General features: G+C 40.4%; 1 protein-coding gene across 1 annotated transcript in view; it reads left to right on the top strand.

The window, feature by feature from the left end:
* Nucleotides 1–21620, top strand: part of LTBP1 (latent transforming growth factor beta binding protein 1) — a 345549-nt gene extending 323929 nt beyond the window's left edge. Inside the window, 3 exon segments of the mRNA XM_039887438.1 lie at nt 15040–15162; nt 18673–18822; nt 19988–21620. Coding sequence (XP_039743372.1) covers nt 15040–15162; nt 18673–18822; nt 19988–20169 — 455 coding nt within the window. The 3' untranslated portion in view covers nt 20170–21620.
* The last annotated feature ends 200 nt before the right edge of the window (nt 21621–21820 follow it).

Raw genomic sequence — 21820 nt, 5'->3', positions numbered from 1 at the left:
CAGCACTTGTCATCAGCTTTGAGCATTAAAGTGCAGTGTAAAGTAAAGTTTTGGCTCCAGACTAGGCTTTCACACTTCTGGTCCAGTAGGTCATGGGCACTAATTCTTGCTAAGGCAGTGACTACGTCTGTGAATACTGGTAGTTGGAGGAGGTAGGAGCGGCTCCTTAAACAGTGTTCTCTGAAGTCAGATGGCATCTCGTGGACCGTACCACATGCAGGGAAGATGAATGGAGGGTGATGGATTGTGTCAGAGTAACTTTACATGAGGAGAATTGCATGGTTGTATATTTCAGTACAGTTCTGGGGTTGCTTAGGATTTCATTTCAATCCTCCACTGAAGTCTTGGAGGCCAGACCAGGCATTAGAAGATTCTAGACCATTACAGGTGGCACTGCAGATGCAACAGTAGTCAGTTTTGTAGAGGTGTCCTGTACTGACAGCCGCCCTTCCTCGACCTCTGGAGGCCTCGGTTCCCTTATTCTTGTTCCTGCCTCCTCTTCCCCTTTCAGTGCCATCTAATCCTGCCCTCTCTTAAAAAGATTTGGGGGGAGGGGCTGACCCACTTTGGGAGGACCCACAGATCTGAGCTCTTCATCATGATAACATGCCAGCTTCTGAGAGAAAAAGCTATTTGGAAAACCAAGTCAGGAAAAGCAACCATCATATCCACATAATGAATGAGAGAGGGTACTTATTGCTTGACATTTCTGGGAATTTTTAGTGCCACGCTGGAAGAAAATCATGGGACTATCAGAACTTTGACATCTTTGGTGAATGTAGAGTTTACTGGATTTTCTGTAGCTGGGTTTTTCTGGATCTCAACTATAATAAAAAACGATGATAGATTGCATGTACACAGCACAGTGCCAGGCTGACTGTTCAAAATGCTTTCCATCTATTAAGTTATTCTACAAGCCATTCTCTGAAGGAGGTGTAAGAACTGACTCACAGGAATTTTTTACCTGTCATGGTCACGTACCAGTAAGTAGCAGATTCAAATCCAGGCAGCCTGGCTCAACTCCATGCATCTTACCCACTTCGGTGTAACTCCGGTCCCTTTTGCCCCAAAGTCTCAGAGCTCATCTCAGATAAATGGTATCCATGAGAATATAAAAGTAACCAAGTGAAAATTAAAGCTGAGGTTTTTAAATTTCCTCATGCATTGTATGCTTAGAGAAGAGAAAAAACACATCTTTAGAATTAGGCAGCAAAATGAGTGGTGATGTTTCATCGACTCTGTGTCAGAGTTGGTGGGCATAATAGATAATATATATTTGATGCATTAATAGATTAGAACAAGTCAGCAATTCTCAGTAAATAAAACCATTGGCAACCCTAGCACTTACTGAAAATAAATTTTTAATGTTTTCTATTTATTAATTCTCTTAGAAGTATAAACTCAAATTTTTGGGAAAATGTATCTATGGATTATAAGATGTGTAGGATGCCATTATCTTAGAGAAATAAATACTTGTTTACTTGCAAATGAAAGAAAATCAGACACATTTGAACACTGGAATCTAAAGTACCCAGGGATCCCAGTGCCTGTGGTTATCTCGTTAAAATAATTACACTTAATTAGACTTATTGTATGTAAATTGAACATAAAGACTTGAGAAAGTCTTGATCTAAAACTTTGAAGCCAGGAAATTTTCTTTCTGGGACACTTAGTGTGTTGGGAGAGTGTCACCTACTGGTGGTATAATGTATTGCATCACAGGTGTTTTAACCTTAAGTATTTCTGATGAAAGTAGGGCATGGAAAGGTGAGAGTGGTTAAAAAAAATCTCCAGGAAAACTGACGTGCCACAAAAGAAATTGGCAAATGTTTAAAAGGTTTTGTAAAACACTAGTGTTGATCAGAATGCAGAGGTATAAGTCTTCTCTATTTTGCTGAGAGAGCGGTTTGAAGATATAGATATATAGATATGTTGGATTCAAAAATCCTAGTTCTGGGAATACAGATTATCCTGTATTTGACTGCCAGGAAGAAAAATATAAGAAAAATTTGAAATCAATTCTCTCAGTAGGGAATTGGTTGATAATTTTTGGTGCATACATACAGTGGAAAATACTGTACAGACTTTTTTTTTAAAGGAGGCATATCTATAGATCGCAATACAGAATTATGTCTAAATCTTATTTTTAAACAATACAAAGAACAGCATGTTTAGTAAGCTATTATATACAAGGTGCATTTCAGAGTAAGAACCATGTCTGAAATGCAATCTAAATTATTTATAGTTTACATGTTTCAGTTTTAGTTAAGTTATTTACATATTCCTTCATTTCATTTTTTACTGACCACCTACTATGTAGTAGGCAACAAACTTTGAAACAGATGTACACTTTGTATTTGCATGAAATTTAAAATTAATTCCGTAAATCTAACATCCCATACAATTATGTTGTATTGCTAAATTAGTTTATTCCTAAATATTGTCTCATTTAAGTGTACAGATGATACCCTTATACAATAAATTTCCCATTTGCTATGATACACAATTTTTGAATACTTCCTAACAGCTATTCTACCCCTCCACCCCATTTGTTCATAAGGTTTTACTAAAGTTAAAGAACTTGGAATCTGCCTCTGAGCAGTTGAGCTAGTGATTTCTTCCATATCCACGCATGGCTCTTATGTGTTCCCGAAGATCTCAGTGTAAGTTTCATAATACCCTTGGAGGTGTGAAGGAAGACAGGGATTTGACTCATGGACTAAACTTGAACAAATATTGTAACTGGGCAGTGGTTGCAAAAGGCCTTTCAGCAGTCATGGTTTAAAGGCTTTTCCAAGAAATATGTTTCCAAAAAATGTTAATAATAACTTTGGAACACCCTGCGTGTGAGGCACAGTGCGTGGTCACCGCCTTCTTTTTTAGGCAGCCCAGGGATCTCGTCCTGCTTTTGGCACTGCTTCTGTCAATTGCACTGGACAAGTTACTTCAGTTTCCTTTAGCCAAAGTTGAGAACTCTTTTGTGAGGTTATGGTAATTAATACTCTCTGAGTACAAAAGCATTTATCATGTTGATCATAGATCCTGGACACTATGATTAAAGAAAGTGTAGCTGTTAATAAACTACAGTGGAGAATCAAAATCAAACTGGAAAAAGAGAAAAGGTCTCCTAAATGGAGTGGCTCCCATGCCGGCACACAGGACGAGTACGCTGTACACAGAGTCTCAGTGGTAAGTGGCCCAGTTCCACTGGGACTTAGTTCTTAGGATCCATGGCCCTGGATTATATTGGACACCACATGGGATTGCAAGTAAGCTTATTTACAGTGTCTCTTTTTTGAAAAGATTCTTTTATTTATTTTAGAAAGCTTTCCCTTGCACTTCCCACCCCCGAAAGGGGTGAAAATACTTTTCTTGCTATAAAAAGATGATTGCAAAATAAAATTTAGTAGTGAATTATGCACATCGAGCTTTGTGATTTCAGGGGATCGTCATGTTACTTTCCTCATTTCTAAAATGGCGGTGACAGCAACATGTGCCTCAGGATCGTTGGAGGGTTAAATGTGATAACACAGTGAGATGTTTGATTATAGTAAATGCTTCGTAGGTGTTAGCAGTGATTATGAATCAAATCCTATTCCAGGAAACATAGAGCTAATGAGTGTTCCCCACTGCAACCTTGTTATACAGTGCTAGAAATCTCTTTGAAAGGAGGCACAAATCAAAGATGACGAGGGATGGAAGAGTGTTGAAGGACATGGGATTTTTAGTGCAGTGGCTCTCAAGAGAATAATAGGGCAGATAAAATTAACAAAAGCTTTTCTCCAACTACACGTGACTCCCCTCAAGAATCAAGTGTCTTTTCCTCGAGGGATGTGTTCACACCTTCAAGATTCCATGCCACACTGACGGCTTGGACTAATGGCATACTTCCTGGTCCCTGTAAAGTAAACTGGTGTATTAGTCAGGGTTCTCCAGAAAAACAGAACCAATAGGGAAGAGATTGATTCATTCATTCATTCCCTCATTATAAGGAATTGACTCATGTGATTATAGAAGCTGCTAAGTTCAAAATCTGCAAGGTAGTGTGGGAGCTTCAAGGAGAGCCAGGGTTCCAGGTCAAAAGCTGTCAGGCAGGAAGAGCCAGAGTTGACGATGAAGTCCGAAGGCAGTCGGCAGTGGGCTGGAGAAATGTCTCTTACTTAAAGGAGGGTCAGTCTTTCTGTTCAATTCAGGCCTTCAGCTGATTGGATGAGGCCCACCCACGTTACGGATGGCAGTCTCCTTTACTCGATCTACCAATTTAAATGTTAGTCTCATCCAAAAACACCATCACAGAAAAACCCAAAATAATGTTTGACAAACTACATCTGGGCACCCCATGACCTATTGGAATTAGCCATCACAACTGGATTTGAGAAAAAGGTTGAGAACTAGTTAAAGAAAATATTTGTATTTCATGGACCTTCTCCACCCCCCTTTACCATCCTATACAAACACACACTTAAGGAAGGGCTTTAATTTTCAGTTTGGAGCTAAACGTTGTTCTTTCTCCTCTCCAGACATACACTGGAGAAAGAAGGATAGGGAAAAGGTCAGATACGTATCGCTGGACAGGACTGTTACGGCAGGTCAGGACCTCTTGACCAGACTGGGAAAGAGATACAGACTTGTGAAAGGGCATAAGTAAACAGGAATGAATGACGGAAGAGCCAGGTGCAAAAAGGGTCAGAACATCAGAGGAAAAATACTAGAAATGAAGCTACAATGTGGGTTTTTAAAACAACCTCGGCGTTGGCAGATGCCCTAGACCAGGGGTCCCCAACTCCCAGGTGGTGGACCATACAGATCCGTGACCTGTTAGGAAGCCAACTGTACAGCAGAAGGTGAGCAGCTGGTGAGCAAGCAAAGCTTCATCGGTATTTGCAGCCTCTCCCCAGTGCTAGCATCATTGCCTCAGCTCCACTTCAGATCATCAGGCATTAGATTCTCATAGGAGCACTAGTCCCCAGAACCAAAAAGGTTTGGGACTGCTGCGTTAGAGGAAGAGGAAGCAATGGGCAAGTCAGTCACATTTAAGTTATGATCACATTTAATCATTGATTAAAAACAGAAGGAACATGGTTTGCCTTAGAGTAGGGAAAGTTATAAAGAAAACAAAAATCAAACCCCCATAGAGGGAAACACCGACCCTATTTCCTGCTAAGCTGCTGGAGACAGAACTTGGAGTGTCTTAGAACAAACTGCAATTCCCAAACTCAGGTCCCTGGAGTCAAGGTGAGGCAGCCGAGAGGACCAGTGGACCTTGCTAAACTGCAAACCCAAGCATTAACTTTCTGAGAACTAGTCGAAACTATTGTCTCAGTGCCCTCAATGACAATTAAAGGACAGTTAAATGTGGGGCATTTGATGGAAAGATTTCCAGTTGGTATGGTGAGCAGTTCTGAAATTTTAGACTTTGGGATGTCAGTTTTATTCAGTGCTTATTTTTCTGAAAGCTATACCACATTGACATGCTAAGAAAGAATTTGACCATGCTCTGCTATATAAAATATTCTAAATAGGGAATAAATTTCATTATGATTATAATTGCACTGATGTCCTGTTAGAATCTAATTTAGAGCCAAAGTAGAGAAATTAAGACATGCGTGTAAAATGAACAATCTGATCACCAAAACAACACTTTTATTTTTACTTAACAAGCAATCCGATCTATCTCAAAAATAAAATTTTTAGCAGTTTAAATATTCTCCCTTGAAATCAGAGATTATAAATAGGCATTCAGTTTTCTAGAAATGCCTAGTCAGTGTTATTTTTTTCCAGGTGATTTGCTCTTTCGTGGAAATTTTACTTTCACATATTTTAAATTTTGTTGCTGTTGTGATAGCAGTAGTTGAAATGTCCTCTAAGAAGAATGAACTATGAGTGGGACTATGAGAAAATCACTGTCCATTATTATTTAAAGCTCTGTTCTGTATTTGAGGTTTTGAATTCAAATAATGTTGTATTTATTTTGACCTTTTTTTTCTCTTATAAGACAACTGTACTAGAATAAAGCCACTGGCTGCCCATGTCTTTTAAACGTGGACCTCGTGGCCAGAGCAGACAAGCCTGGCAAAGGTGGGGTAAGGGAAAGTTTATGTACTGTCCCTTCATGCAGCAGACAGATTGTGCCTCTTGTAATTGGGAGAAAAAGTTCTAGACGGTGCTTAGAAAGCTACCAGATTCTTGTCTTTGTGTTGACACAAATCTGCAAAGAGCAGAAGCTGGGGAGATCATTGTTTTGCCCATCATCAGTAGCCAATATCTTAAAAAAGAAGCAAACTACAAAAGGTTAGCTCACTGAGAAGCTACAGACACGACAATGCCTTCTTTATGCTGCCTGCTGAGCTTCAAGTCTCAGCGGCCGGCAGGGCCATTGTGAACAGTTGTGCCGGTGGCGCACTGCTTAACTCTAGAAAATATCATTTAAATGTAATCTGTGAGCACCTACAAAGGATAGCCAAAGAAATCAGTGTCAGAAGGAAGAGCTACTAGCACCCTATGATTCTGAGTAGATCAAGAGAAGGTAACAAGAGATTCATTTCAGATTAAGATAAATAACAATAGATGAGAAAATCTTAAAACTCAGATAGGGATCTTAAAATAGTTCAGTTTTGTTTTGCAGTGTTATCTTATTTCTTATAATTGAATGGAAGGCATATTTAATAATCACATCGACTATGTTTAGTGTTACTTTAATATTACGTTAAATACCCAGAACTTGTTCTTCAGATAATAATGAATTCAGCAGTATATCTTTATCTCATAACCTTGAGGTCTCCATCTGTGAATATTAATCCAGAATTTTGAATAAATATTAATATAGCTTTCTCTGCTTCAAAACTTTAAAAAATAAGATTAAAATAACATACTTTAAAACACGTTTATCTTTACCCTTATAATTTAGTAATTTATTGTTTTTACTAAAAGAAAATGTTATATTTTGAGAATTTATCCTAACTCGACTTTTGGAATATTATTAGATTTCTCTGGACCTCAGTTTCCCCAGCAGAAAAATGAATGAGAGACTGTCCATGCTTTACAATGCATTAAATTCCATGTCAGTCATTCTGAAAACATCCAGGTAAGCACCACCCAAAGGCAATAGCATCCTCTAGTGGTGGTTACCTCATAATAGAGCCACAGTTTCACTGACAAAGTGTCCTTCAGCCTAATAGTAAAAATCTTCTATTTAGCATCACAGAATATGTAACCTAGAAAAGACCTCAAACATCAACTAGTCTAGTTTCCCCATTTTATTAAAAATAGAGAAGTTAGATGAACTCCAGACTTAATATATATAAAAGTTTTCCCGTATATTTTTTGTTTCTCTTGATTTTTTTTTTTGAGGTGACATTCACATAACATAAAATGAAAATTTTAAGTGAACAGTTCACTGGCATTTAGTACATCTGCTATGTTGTACAACATCCGCTCCCCCCCCCCCCCCCTGCCCCCCCGCCATGTTCTTAAGCACACACTTAGCTCCACTTTTAAAATAAATCTTACTTGGTTAATGCAAAAAGTAAAATAGAAAAAATAAAATGCGTTCCTTATGTGTTATGCACACTTACTTATTTTTCCTAATTCTCGAATTCTCAGATTGTCACTTCAGAGCAGTACCGAAAAAGCAGGAGAGGAGGAAATGGTTTATCTGTCCTTGCAGATAGAAAAAATATAGAGTAGATCAGTTTAGAAAATTAACACGGTGACCTTTCCTATTATTTACCTCTTTGTTTCTTATTATATTGTTTACTTTTGTCTCTTATCAAATGTTAGAGGTTACCTCATTCCTAATTTCTTCAGGTTGTCCGAATGTAATACCTAATGATATATTTCCAAACCCCTATATATTTAGAAATGGGGAGAACCTTTTATGTAATTTCTAATAAGACATTCATAAGTTATCAATCATTATTTTAAGGTTTTCATATGCAGCATAATTTAATACTCTTACAAGTATATAAAATTTGAATCCAGGTTTTAGAAAGCAAAGCGAGTCTTCATGTTTTGGCATTCAGACCCAACAAATCTTTCTCTTCAGTTAGAGTCTGGCTAAATAAACAGCAGTCTGATGGGAAATGCTGGGCGTGGCTGAACTTGGGAGCGGGGCAGCAGTAGGTGGAGGTTGGGTGGGGGAGCTGGATGGGTCTGTGGCCCACGAGTTTCCTCAGAGCATTAACATTTACAGGAGTCCCACAGAAGGTAAACCCTGCCAAGACTTTAGACTTCATTACTTCCCTGTTCTCAACAAGTACAATTTAATTGAACATTAAGCAATTTGATCTCTTTCACCTAATAAATCGAGCAAATTCAATAAACATAAATCCTGCTAATGACAGAGCCGATCCTGGTGGGGCTGAGCTCACCAGCACTCGTGTTCATTACTCTCCCTGGAATTTCCGTCACAAACGCTTATTGCTGAACTGAGTCCTCACCTGATGCTTAAGGTCTAAGGGAGTGTACTTAGTAATTTTCTTAGGGTTTCAGAAGGGCAGCTGTGGACTAGAAAGAACATGGTTTTGTAGATAGACCCATTTAGGTTCAAATCCCTCACCTAAACTAGGATTTCACACTCTAAAACTTAATTGTCGTATTGGAAACAAAAGGAGCAAATTACAGTGATTTCATGTGGTGGTTCTGAGATTTAAACGAAAAAGTATATGCGAAAGTACATAACACCTGGCACATAAAAGCCTCATAGAAGATGTTAGCTAACTTTTCTTTCGACTGTTCTTGAGCAGGGCTCGAGAGGAGCCAGCATTTGTGTGGTGCTTTTCTTTCCTTAACGCTTTCTTACCCATTATACAGGAGTCCCCCTTACCCATGGGGGGTGCGTTCCCCGGCCCCCAGGGACACCTGAAACCATGGATCGTACCAAATCCTGTATGGACTATGCTTTTTCCTATGCGTACATACCAGTGGTAGAGTTTAATTTATAAAATAGGCACAGTAAGAGATTAACAACAATAAGAAAATAGAAGAGTATAACAATATACACTGTAATAGAAGTTATGTGAATGTGGTCTCTCTCTCTCTCAAAACAGTTTATCGTAGCGTACTCACCTTTCACTCGATGAGGACACTTCCAGTCATATCCAAATTGCCAGCACCACTACTCTTGTGCTTTGGGGGCCATTTTTACATGAAATAAGGGTGACTTGAACACAAGCACTGTGGTGCCGTGACAGTCAGTCTGATAACTGAGAGCTACTGAGGGGTTAGGGGCAGAGAGCATGTACAGCGTGGACACGCTGGACAAAGGGATGATTCATGTCCCAAATGGGACGGACCAGGACAGCGCAAGGTTTCATCATACTAAGAATGATATGCAATTTGAAACTTACAAACTGTTTATTTCTAGAATTTTCCTTGTAATATTTTTAGACCACGGTTGACCATGGACAACTGAAACCACGGAAAGTGAAAGCGCGGATCAGGGAGGACTACTGTATCTGCCTGGGACTCTGAGCAACCTTAGGTCCTCCTGTTCACCTTCCCGTAGATGCTCACGTTTGAGGTGACGCTTTCCCAGCTCCTCCTGGCTGACTCTAGTCATTATCTCCTCTGTGGTCCTAATAGGCTATTCACATGTCACAGTGCACTATCCTTATAGCCTTTTTCTCTCCCAAACCCCAACCTGCCCATACTATTCTCGGGTTCAACGAGTGAATGAGTCCATCGCTGGAATGATGACATGCCTTTTATATCACAAGGCGAAGTACCATAATCCTGTTCAACAGATGAAGCTCAAAAAAATACGTCCAGTCTAAGGAACTAAGAAACAGCGAAGCAGGACCAGAACCCAAGATTTTTGACTTCAGGGCCTTTCTGTTTTATAGTATGCCCAGTTCTTTCTTACAGCTCAGTAAGTCTTAATATCAGGGAAGCAAGGATGCTGCCTCTTCACCAGGGCGGCTCAGAGTGTATTTATTCTCTGAGGAAGAGCCGAAGTGGACAGATACCCACTTCTACAGAGTGTAGCATCGCAAGTGGGATTCTCTCTTTCACATCCCTTTCTGTACCATCAGTACTGGATGGAATGTTTTGTAAGTGGTCAACATTTTTCTAATTTTGTAGATTTTGTTAATTTCAGTCCCCCAAAATGCCTCTTATACTGCTAGCTCAGCATGCACTGGGGTAAATAATTATTCAATTTTCTCTGTCTCCTTTCCCCATTTCCTAGGGGGTGTGTGTGTGTGTGTGTGTGTATGTGTGTGTGTGTGTGTGTGTGTGTGTTCTCCAAGCACCATCCACCATCATCAATAATACATATGAGAACCTGAAAGTTAAACACCTGGTCTAGAAATTTGAGCAAAATAAGACCCATTTTTCTAATGCATAAGAACTGGTCCTTGTTTATCCTATATTGGAAAATGATGCAATTCAAACTTTAGAGATCTCTGTCTTTAGCCCTGATGTGTGGAGAACAAAATGCAGCCTCTTCGTTATTTCTAAAAGCAGCTGAATTTAATCTGCCTCAGGCAGAACTAAAACTTCACCTCCCAGTTTGCTCACATGCCAGAGTGGCATGGTGACATATGACTGTCCAGACCAGCTCTGCAGATGTGTCTGTCACCAGGAATGGAGGTTTCTTGCCAGGGTATAGGAATATACTTCATTGCCACTGACAGCATGAGCCCCAAATTCAATGGCTCCAAGGGGTAATTTAAAAAAATTTTTTTTCTATTTAAAATGAAAATCAAAGCACCATCTGTTATGTGAATGTGCCATGCCTGGAGAATGAGTGTGATCAGTGGCCTGGATCTCATTTAGACCACTTAGCAACGGTGGCCCACACTATCCCATGTGTGTCTTTCATAGCTTTGATCAAGAGCTTAGCCTTTGTGCTTGGAGAGGTAGGGATTGCAGTGGGGGTGGGGACTTTGCAGTGTGAATATTTCCACTTCCTATTCATTTCACATTCATATTTGGCTACATTCTGGACTGACACATTATATAGTCTCAGAAATGGTATTTGCCTTCCAAAGTACACTCCTCATTCTCCCCCCCCCACCCCCTCCAGATAAAGCTATTCTTTTGTTCCAAGCCCCAGGCAACTAGGTACTTCATTGTTGTTGATGTGAATAAGTAAAAGGTGTTTTGTAGAAGGAAAAAGACTCAAGGGGCAGAATATATGTATTCATCTCCCCATGTTGAGCTGGATGAAGTGACAGTCAAGAGATTCTCATAGGCTCTCATAGGAAGTAGTACAAATTGTTCAGGAATCTACAGTGCTAGACTCTGTACCCTCAGCCGACCACAGTTCACTGTCCCCAAGAAGAACTGTGGCTGTGACCCAGCCTTGGAGGTAATCAAGACCAAGAGCCTCCAAACTAGAATGGGTTCTGGTTGTGGCTTGGGGTTCGCTCAGAGGCGCAGACAGGCTGGAAATGTGCATGTTCCCAGATACTAAAGAGGACACCTTGCCCAAGACTCACTGGAAAATTCTGTGAAATTCCAGTTGCTCTCCTAGAAAAAGATGAGAAACCTATTCTTAACACATTTCTAATCAATTCAGGCATGTACTAAGAATCATTAAACATCAGTTTTTCCCAGATACTTTGAGTTCTGTTGATCTAGCGTTAAAGTATGCTATTGCTCATACTTTAGCAATAGGTAAAGGTAAATCAGAGTTTAGGTAAATCAGAGTTTAACCAACTAATTATATTTGCCAAGGCTGTCAGTAACTTTAAGCCTTACATCTGAGTTGAAGACTTTATTGTTTATTTACTGAGTTAGAGTTTTTCTCCATCTATTAGAAAATTCCCAATAATCTTGCAACAATATCTACAGACATCTGGAGTCAGTGCTGTCATTGCTCTTAATTTACTGCACAATCCTTTGCCCATTGACAACTACCTTTAAGTTTTGCTAACAATAAAATTTATATCAATCATTCTGATACCGTCTTTGAAAATCCTCGTTTTTTTTTTTTCAGATGTTGAGTAGAGACTTAGTGATTTTAACTATGAGGAAAAAAATGTAACCTCTATTATCTCGGTGTTTCAAAATTTATGAAGTTTCATAACATCATCTCATTTTTTTATATGTCAGTAACACAGAGGTAGGCAAACAGGAATTATCCCGTGTAACAGATGTGGAAACTGAGGCTCGCCCAAAATTGCTAAGCTGGAAAGTAAGTGGTACAATCAGGACTTGAGCCCCAGCTTCTGCCTCCAAAGCCCACATTCTTTCTGTTACCCCATCTGCACTTCACCCTTGACCTTGGCCAAGAATGAGAGCAGATGTGCACGACGGGAGAGGCAGCATGGATGGGTTAGGATAGACGCATCCATGCTCCCAGGAAAAAAAAACTCAAAGTGCACATCTTGTGATGATAGGGACGTAGCACATCTTCAAATACAGAAGAGTGCATCTAATGCAGAAATGATGTTTTGATAACTGATCGAAACTGTCTTGAAGTTTGGAATGTTGATGTGTTAGAGAAAGTATAGCAGCGAGGGACCATAAGTTCTAGAATCTTAGAAGAGAAACGCGTAGCTGGGGGAGGGGATAAGGGAAGGAAGAAGCGGCAAGGTGCAGAGGTCCCACCCCCACTCCTGCTCCGCCCCCTTCGCCGGCTCCTGTCTGGTCAGGAGCCTTCCTTAAACACTCGGGAGTCCCCAAACCCAGCTGACGGTTTGCTTTCTTAATGCCTTTAAGATAAGCTCTTTTTAGAATCAATTCAAAATATCTTTTCCTGTAAAGTAAATTCTACTCATCAATTTAGTTTCAGGTCAAGCGCTACCTTATCCAGGAAGCTGCTTGTAAGCGTTTCACAGGAACAGAAAAGTCCGTTCTTCCCCATCCCTCCTCACATTCGGTCCCTTCCTTTTGCTACTCTGGATGGTGGGAGCTTGGAGGGTGGAGATCAGCTCATTTCTTGGTGGAGAAGGCAAAGTCTAGGGGAGGGGCATAGACTGGGAAGTCAGGAGCTTCCAGAGTTGGGACAGCCTGACTCTGTCAGTCAACAGACCCAGGACCTCAGCCTCAGCGAGGCTTCCCTGACAGCCGCATGTGGGAGAGGAGCATGCTGAGCCATCTCTGGATTGAGTTTTACAAAATAAGAACATGAATTAATTTATTTTTAATACCTGTTCTTGATTATGATGTTGCTTGGATATAAAATAGCAAATAAGTCTCCCTTTCAGATGTACAACAAATGCATATAAAAAGTCAGAGAAAATGACCTCAGCGCCTGAAACTTGTAAACATCTCACCGATCTTGCCCTCCCAGAAAAATTCTTAATTCTTCCTTCTCAGACTTGAAGCAGAACTGACGGCCATGTGTGCTCTCTTTGTTTGAAATGGGGTTTTCTTCAAGTCAAGGATCTTTCTCCAAGTTCAGCTATTTTTTTTAATGAAATTAATATTTCTCATGAAATGATTTTGTGCCTGGCATCTGTATGTCGTTCCTGCAGCACTTCTGCGTGGGAATAATTTTAGGGGCAACCAGAATCCTGCCCCATCCACTGTGCATGGTCTTCTCTGGCCTTACACTCCCTTCGAGCCATTCCAGGGTTGAGATGTGTGTGCACGTGTGTGTGCGTGCACGTGCACGAATGTGCACATACTTACACTTGCACACAAACATACCTTTGACTCCTTTAAGTAGGGGGATGAAAGAAAGCCTTGAGCGTTTACACTATTGCCTTAGTGCATTTCTTTAGTTTCGTATGTTATGGAAGGAAGCAAAATAAAGGACAGCTCTCCCCATCTGTGGTCCAGGCAAATGGCTGTTGCTTTCTGTGACTGCCCTGAGAGCATCTGTCCAGTCCTGGGGCCTGCTGACCTGCATCTCACACTTCTGGCAGAGCTGTTGAAGTCTGGGGAGCCCCAGAATTTCACCATCTGCTAGATGAATCTTTGGGAAGCATATTTCTGTAAAACACGCATTCAGAACATGAAGTTCTTCCTTCTAAAGCTTTCATCTGTAGACCTTCTAAATAACTCTGCTTATAAATGCAGGCACGAGCCTGGGACCATACCATGAAATGCATTGAAAGCTCATTTACCCCAGACAAATGGAGATCCAAGATCCTATGTGCTAGGTGGGTCCTGTGAGGGCTAAAGGATGGTTTAGAAGTCAGAAGGCCATGGGCTGAACCAGCTTGGAACAGGTATCTGGCCTCAGGAAGGTTAACTGCAGATGAATCCATCTGGGGTTCAGGAGGAGTAAAGACAAGAATTTCTAAGGAGCCGAGATAGTTGTAGGAAAGGCAGAATGCGAAGTGTGTAAGCTGTGACTTCAGTAGTTAGTTCAAATCTGGCACTGCTCCATGCCAGCTGTCACTTAACCACTCTGTGCTTCTGTTTCCTCATCTGGAAAATGCAGACGATGATAATAGTACCTCTTCATACAGTAGTGGGAGTGTTTTAGTGGATTAATGTGTATCGAGTGCTTATAACAGTACCTGGCACAGAGCAAGCTTCATACGACAGTTACTGCTACCAGTACTGCACTATCATGAGCATCTCATCATCATCTTCGTCTTCATCATTCCTGTAATATTGTTTCTAAGGATCAGGTCTTGAGTATAGAGTTACAACAGTAGCTACTAAAATACAAATGGTAGCTCATAGGATTTCTTGCTTAGTGCTTGTCTCTGTTTTGGATCACCAGAGATACATTGTTTCTCTCTCTAGTGAATGAAAAAGTCCCTGTCTGTAAGAATGACAAATTTATACCTTGAAAATGTTTTGACGATAACACGCGATGGGTTATAAAGCCTGCAGTACTCTCACATGGCTCGTTTTTTTTTTTTTCAGTTCTTTACTTTCCTGAGATACTATCGTTCAACCACCTGTTCACCTCCTGTTTTTGATCTTCGATTTAGAACCTTAATTATGTTCCAGAGCACCCACTGTATGTGGCTGTATCGGGCTCCCGTGAAGAATACGGAGACGCAGTCCAGGCCCGGTGGCGTGTGGGGGCGGGGCACGCGGTAGCCGGCGCAGGGGCTCCGAGCCGGCAGTGGGTGCGTCTCGGTGTGAGCAAACGTTGATGGTGTGTCACGTTCCTTGTTTCCTCCCTAGACGACTATGCCCAGCTGTGTAACATCCCCGTCACGGGACGCCGGCAGCCGTATGGACGGGACGCCTTGGTCGACTTCAGTGAGCAGTACGCTCCAGAAGCTGACCCCTACTTCATTCAGGACCGTAAGCAAAGATTTTCAGTTACTTTGACACTAAATTGTGGTTAAAGATTAGTCAGTGGTTCTTCAAATGTAGTCCCTGGGAACTTGTTAGAAATGCAGATTTTTCAAGCTGCATTCTAGACCTCCTGAATCAGAAACTCCGGGGTGAGACGCAGCGGTCGGTTTTACCGGCCCTCGGGGTAACTTTTTATGCACCCTGAGTTTGAGAACCCTTGGATCAGGCTGTTAGTCTCACTGGTAGGGATGCTGTTATGTTCACTATCCTTAAATTATCTTATTGTTTCAATTTCCATAACAAAATCACCTTTTTTACCCATTTAAGTCATGGCCTAGTTTGAGGGCCAGGGTTTTCTGGGTTAGAATCATGCAAGGAAATGAACAGAGATTCACTATACCCAGTTGATCCTTACAAGTATTTTAGAGTGGAAGTCAAAAAAAAAATTGCTGTACTTGTCAGGAGTTAATTTTTAGAGGGTGTTTATTGAGTAAGAAATGCTGCCTCGATTTGCAAGCCGAGTTTTGTTGTGGGAGGCAGAGCGCGCACATCACTTAAAAAGTGACTGTCTGACAGTGTACAACTGAGCAGCCTGGATGAGGAGGCCTCACAAGCTGAAAGTTTTATTTGGGGAAACCAGAGCTTTTAAACATAGACTAATTATTTGAAGCCTGAAAAATGAGATGGTACAGAATGAAATAGCGGATAATAGGTCATGTCACTTCAGGAATGGGAATGGAGAAACGCAGGTCCCAGCTGCCTCTCCACATCTTATAGGGAGAGGGGCCTCCCCAGCAGTGCGACATCCTCTGTACCAGATTCTTAAGAGGGAATCTCTGTGGACCGGGGGCTCTGGGCTAGGACTTTGGAGATGCTGCTGAATTACAAGACAGTGAAGGTTTTTCTTTCTTTGGGCACGTTCGCAATAGCCATGACCTAGCTCCTGAGGAGCAGTGCAAGCCTTGTGGTTGCATTTGGATCTACTTTAATTCCGAGTAGAAGAGTTTTATCTTTCTTTTTTCCTTTCCCCTTCTCTTTCCCCTCTCCCTCTGTCACTCAACTTTCTTCTCCCTTTCTTTCATTTTTTGAAAGGTTGCAGCGTGTTGCTCATCCAGGATTAAGAGTACTTTAAAATTTACATGCAAACAGCATTCTATTAATCCATCTAGGCTGATTGACACAGACACTTTGTAACCCTCACCCAGGTCTAGAACTTGCCAGCATCCAGAGGCCCTGATGCCCTTCCCCAGCCCCCACCCCCACCTGGGGTAACAGCTATCCTGACTTCTAACACCTTAGATTATTTCTTTTAACCCATAATGCATTGCCAGGCATGTCTTCATGAAATGTGCCTAAATACACTGACAGCTATAAGATTGTACACTTATGGTTTCTATACTTCTCTATGTATATGTTATAAGTTGATAAACATTTACTTGAATAAAGGAGAGGAAAAGAAAGGAAGAATAAATATTAAGGTTGAAAGAAAGCCCAGCTTGCCTGCCCCATAAATCTAAAATACCAGGTTAAGTGTATATGAAGCTCTGACACAGCCCCGTAGCTTATGTGTGTAGCCTCTATCGCAGTATAGTTCAGATTCCAAGATTTTTAATGTTGAAACATTCTGGCTTATGTACCTTCTTGTTTTAATGCCGACATTGCCTTAAAACTCTTTTAATTCACTACAAACATGTTGGTGTCACATCAATTTCCTATTTAGCAACATAGGAAATTGAGATGCAGTTCCAAGACCTCCAGCTTTGACTATGTCATGGCCTTTAAATTTTGTACAAGTTACGAGAAACAGCTCCTCCTTCCCAACCAGGAACAAGGGCTTTCTGCCCCTGCCAAAGAAACGACCATACTGGATAGTAACATAGAGGGGAAGCTGAGGTTTCTCGCTGTTTTTATCATTATCTCCTGCCTTCGGGTTTTTTAAGGTTGAGCGGATAGCTGGTGGTACCTTCAACTAGGGCAGTATTTATAAAACTGGAATCTCCTAGAGCAGAGGTCCACTTTTTCTTATAACGGACTAGTAAAATTTTTCAGCTTTGCAGCCATGTCATGTCTGTTGCAGTTATGCCATTGCTGTGGTCTGACAAAAGACAGCCACAGACAATACATCAGCGAGTAGGTGTGGCTGTGTTCCAGTAAAACTTTATTTACAAAAATAGGCAGCAGCCAGATTTGGAGCAGGGGCTGCACTCTGCTGGTTCATGTTTGAGTCCTATAGAAGATGTTTTGGGGAGTCTATTTGTTGTCTGTGTAGGAATTACAAATTTTATTTTATGTTTTAATTTCTAGAATAAATAACTTTACTAGTTATAAGGTCAAAATGATTTTGCTCAGATACCTGGAATTTGAAAATAGTTTAATAGATTAAGACTTTATTTTCTTAAGTCAGTATTTCCCAAACTGGCCTTGGGAATCCGCTGACATATTCTTGATAAGCTGTAACATTTTTTCCCCTTTAAAATTTTTAAATGGGCCTGTTGTGACTGTATTATTAAAAATTTTAAATCAGAATTAGACCCTACAGCCCTGGGTAAACAGTGATGTTTTGCTACCCCCTGCAGTCCTACTGGAGAATTACTTCAAAGGACAGAGGGACTTCTGGCTGCATTTTTATTTATTTATTTTTTAAGCTACTACATGGTGTGAGGTTCAGAAGGTGGGGGAGGGGATGGGAGGCCACATTACAGTGTATTTGGAAAACCATGGCTTTATTTTTACAACTTTCTTCTCTAGAAAGAAAGCTAAACACGCTTGATGCCTAGTTAAATTGTCTTTATATTACTAAACTCTAGCTCTGAATCAGTTTAAAGATATCTAAACTATACAAAGAGCCAAACAAGAGCTTCTTTGTTTCCTTACAAAAAGACTTGTTGGTGTTCTAAACACAAGTATGATGTACTTTTCTCATTTTCAGGATGTTTTGAGTCCCTTTTACTGCCTTTTTTCCTTTGATCCCCCAAGAGCCCTTTTGTCAGGCTCACTCCAAAGCCAGAGCAAACAAACAGACTTGACAGGGCGAGGCCAGCCTGGCTTTCCACTCTCCTGGGATCTCAAAGCGAAAGAAGTACCCGCCCCAAACTCTCCTGGGTCTTCTGAGCAAATATCTCCTGAACTCTGATAAATTCACTATTGGTTCCATCTCGAAAGATATTCTGACATTTGCCCTAGTGAGTACTCAGGAAATTTGGAATTTTACATAAAAACTTTTAATAATTAAGGGCAAAACCAAAACCATACTTGCTTTATCATTTTAAGTGACTTTCACATAGAACATCAGAATTCAAGCTATGGGGCTAATCCGTACAACATATATAAAGTTTTTAAAATTTAATAATATTGTGTTGCAGGTATATTCAGTATTAACTTGAATTTTAAGGCTGACTTTAAGGTGTCTGAACTGGATCTTTCTAATGAACCATAAGCTTAATAATCATGTCGTTTTTAAAAATGGTTGCAAGAGGGTGAAAATTTCTAATTTGGCTTCTGCCCTTTCCTTTCCAGGTTTTTTAAATAGCTTTGAGGAGTTGCAGGCTGAGGAATGCGGCATCCTCAACGGATGTGAAAACGGCCGCTGTGTGAGGGTGCAGGAAGGGTATACCTGTGACTGCTTCGACGGCTATCACTTGGATATGGCCAAGATGACCTGTATCGGTAAGACTGACGTGTGTCTTATGGAAACAGATCTTTTGATGAGATCCCCCATGGTCAGATCTCATACAGTTGAATACGTTTAAGACAGATTTGCAGGTTCAGTTTGGCAAGATACGGGTAAAGTTCTAAAGATGGATGGTGGTGATGGTTGCACAATGCGAATGTACTTAAAGCCACTGGACTGTCCATTTAAAAATGGTTAAAATGGTCAAACTTATGTTCTGTATATTGCACCACAATTAAAAAAAAAAATAGTCGATATCTCATTTAAGAAGGCCTATAGTAGTAGGTATGGAGGAAAGAACAGAATGTTCCAGGGAATGACTTTGACTCTTTAGAATTTAGCTTTTGACTGTGCAGCAAGTAATGTTTTCCCTGAAGACTTGACACAAGCATAAGGGAATGTAGATGTCTGGAAAAAAAAAAAATGCAGTTTCCATGGTAACCATTTCTCCTTCTCCATATGATCATAGAGTGATCTTCCAGGTTGTCTTTCAGGACCTGTTGGCCTCTGTGCTTAAATGCCCTTGACTTGAAGTGTTTTTTGTTTTTTTCTGCATGTGTGTGTGCATGTGTGTGTGTGTGTGTTTTGTGGCTCTTCTCCCTCCTGTAGTGGTCCCTTTTCCCACTTCAGTTTGGTTAGTCTCAGTCTGTGGTAGGTCTGGAAAATAGGTTACCTGGGTTATTACAAGTGTTTCAAGTACATAAGAGCCTTTCTTCCCTGTGGAAAGAAACCTGAGAAGGTAACTTAAGCGTTAAGAGGCGCTGCTTAGAGAGCTCTCTGCTCACTGGTTTGGTTCTTAACTGTACACCTCTTGACACATCTGTTCTGTACCTGCGGAAAGGAATTTAGAAGTAGGGTAGTTCTTCCAGCTTTCTCGAGGTTTGACTGTAAAATGTCAAGCTGACAAGTTCATGTTGTGTTAAATAACGGGGAAAGAACTTCTAGAACCTCCCTGATAATCTGCCTTTGTGAGATCTAGTTTGTGTTGTTTGTGATTGCAGCAGACATTAATGAGAAGGACTATAGTTTCCTGGGGGGAAAGCTGAGAACAGCCAGGCTGTGTTCAGGCCAGAAGCCTTGATGCTTCAGATAAGCTATGGGTTCCGGTTCCTCACGGTGTATATCAAAGCTTGTTTACCTGCGCGGTTTGCCTTATTGCAGATGTAAATGAATGTGATGAGTTGAACAACCGGATGTCTCTCTGCAAGAATGCCAAGTGCATCAACACGGAAGGTTCCTACAAGTGTTTGTGTCTGCCAGGCTATGTGCCTTCGGACAAACCCAACTACTGCACGCCATTGAATACCGCCTTGAATTTGGAAAAAGACAGTGACCTGGAGTAAAAGAGAATCTACATAACCTAAGCCCATATACTCTGCACTGTGTAAAGGAAGAGAAAGAAATGTATTATACTTGAGACATCGCACCTACCCCAGAATGTTGGAAATATGGGAACATCATGGAGTTGCCTATCCTCGGAAGAGACCGAAAGGATTCAGTATGAGCCTTACTGGTGTGACAGACCAAATGGACATTTCTCTGGAAAACCAGTATATATAGTCTGTTCATATGTAAAATTCAGTGGAAAAGAGGCGGGACAGTGCTGTTATTTTAAACAGAAGGTTGTATTATTATGTTGTTGTTTTTTTACTATTGCTTGATTAAATTTGGCATTTAAATAGTGGTGGAAATATTTTATATAATTTTCATTTTTTGGTTGTGCAGTTCCTTGGCTACTGTTTTTCTTCAGATTTTTTAAAAATTTTGTACAATTCAATAATACATCATCTGTATATTGCATTATGTGTTCACCACCCAAAGTTAAATCTCCTTCCGTCACCATATATTTGAACATATATGTTTTTTAAATCTCAAATGCACAAGTCTTTGATAAAATATTGTTAAACTGTATTGTAAGTATTGTTACACAGAGTTATGCTATTCCTGGTCTGGAGCATTTTTAAAATCCAACTTGTCTGTCCTGTGGAGCAGGCAGTGATTTTATTTCAAAACTTTTATACACATTTGGAGAAAAGTACTTTATATTTACAGTGTTTTGTCTGATTTTAATGTTCATTGTTAGCCAAGCTGCTAGTAGGTGTCAACTGAATATCCCTTTCCTTCATTGAAATGGAAGAACCAATTAACTTACATTAGTATTGTAATGTGTAAAGTAAGCCCAGCAAATTTTTTGAAAATTTGATGGTCCCAGTATATTTACCATTGTATGTTAAAGCAAAATAAATCACCATTTTTTTAGAAAAAAAAATTCTACCTGATTTCCAAACTGTATATGGATGTTTATCTCTCTACACCGTAGAGATGAGTGATGTTTGATGTGACTTTAAGTCTGTAACTTCATTCCAAGCCACTCTTCTCTTTCTTATCCTCCACCCCACAGAGCTTCCAAAACTCCCCCAGCACTTCCCCATGGTTGGGTCTTTGTCAGTGCATCATCTACCTTGAATGCTACTTCCTCTCTACTTTCCTCTACCCCTTTGCTCACCAGACTCATCCTTTTTCATTCTTCAGGAATGTTGTGACTTTAGGGAAGCCTTCTTACACTAAGTGGGTTTTATGTTTTCCTTGCATACTGGATTTTCCACTATAGCATTTGTAATAGTAATGTCCGTCCCGCCCATTTAGAATGCATGTTCATGAAGACTGTGTCTGTCTAATTCATTTTTGTATTCAACCCCACTTTCATTCCCACCTGCCCCCATTTATTACAATCCTGTGTACATAGTAGGTACTCAATAAACATTTGGTGACTGAAAAAAAAAATTCTACCTGACAGTAATTGTCAGTGAGTACTTGCGTACAAGTTGTATCTCCACCCTCACCCCCCACCACCACACACACTTTATTTTTATCAATGGTTCTCTATTAATGTAGAGTCTTTTGCAGGCAAATTATTAGATTTGTTACATACTGTAAGGACTGAATTGTGTCCCTTCAAAATTCAAGTGTTGAAGACCTAACCCTGCATTCCCT

The sequence above is a fragment of the Pteropus medius genome, unplaced genomic scaffold (assembly GCF_902729225.1).
Source record: "Pteropus medius unplaced genomic scaffold, Ma_sr-lr_union100, whole genome shotgun sequence".
NCBI lineage: Eukaryota > Metazoa > Chordata > Mammalia > Chiroptera > Pteropodidae > Pteropus > Pteropus medius.
This window is presented reverse-complemented; position numbering and strand designations above follow the sequence as displayed.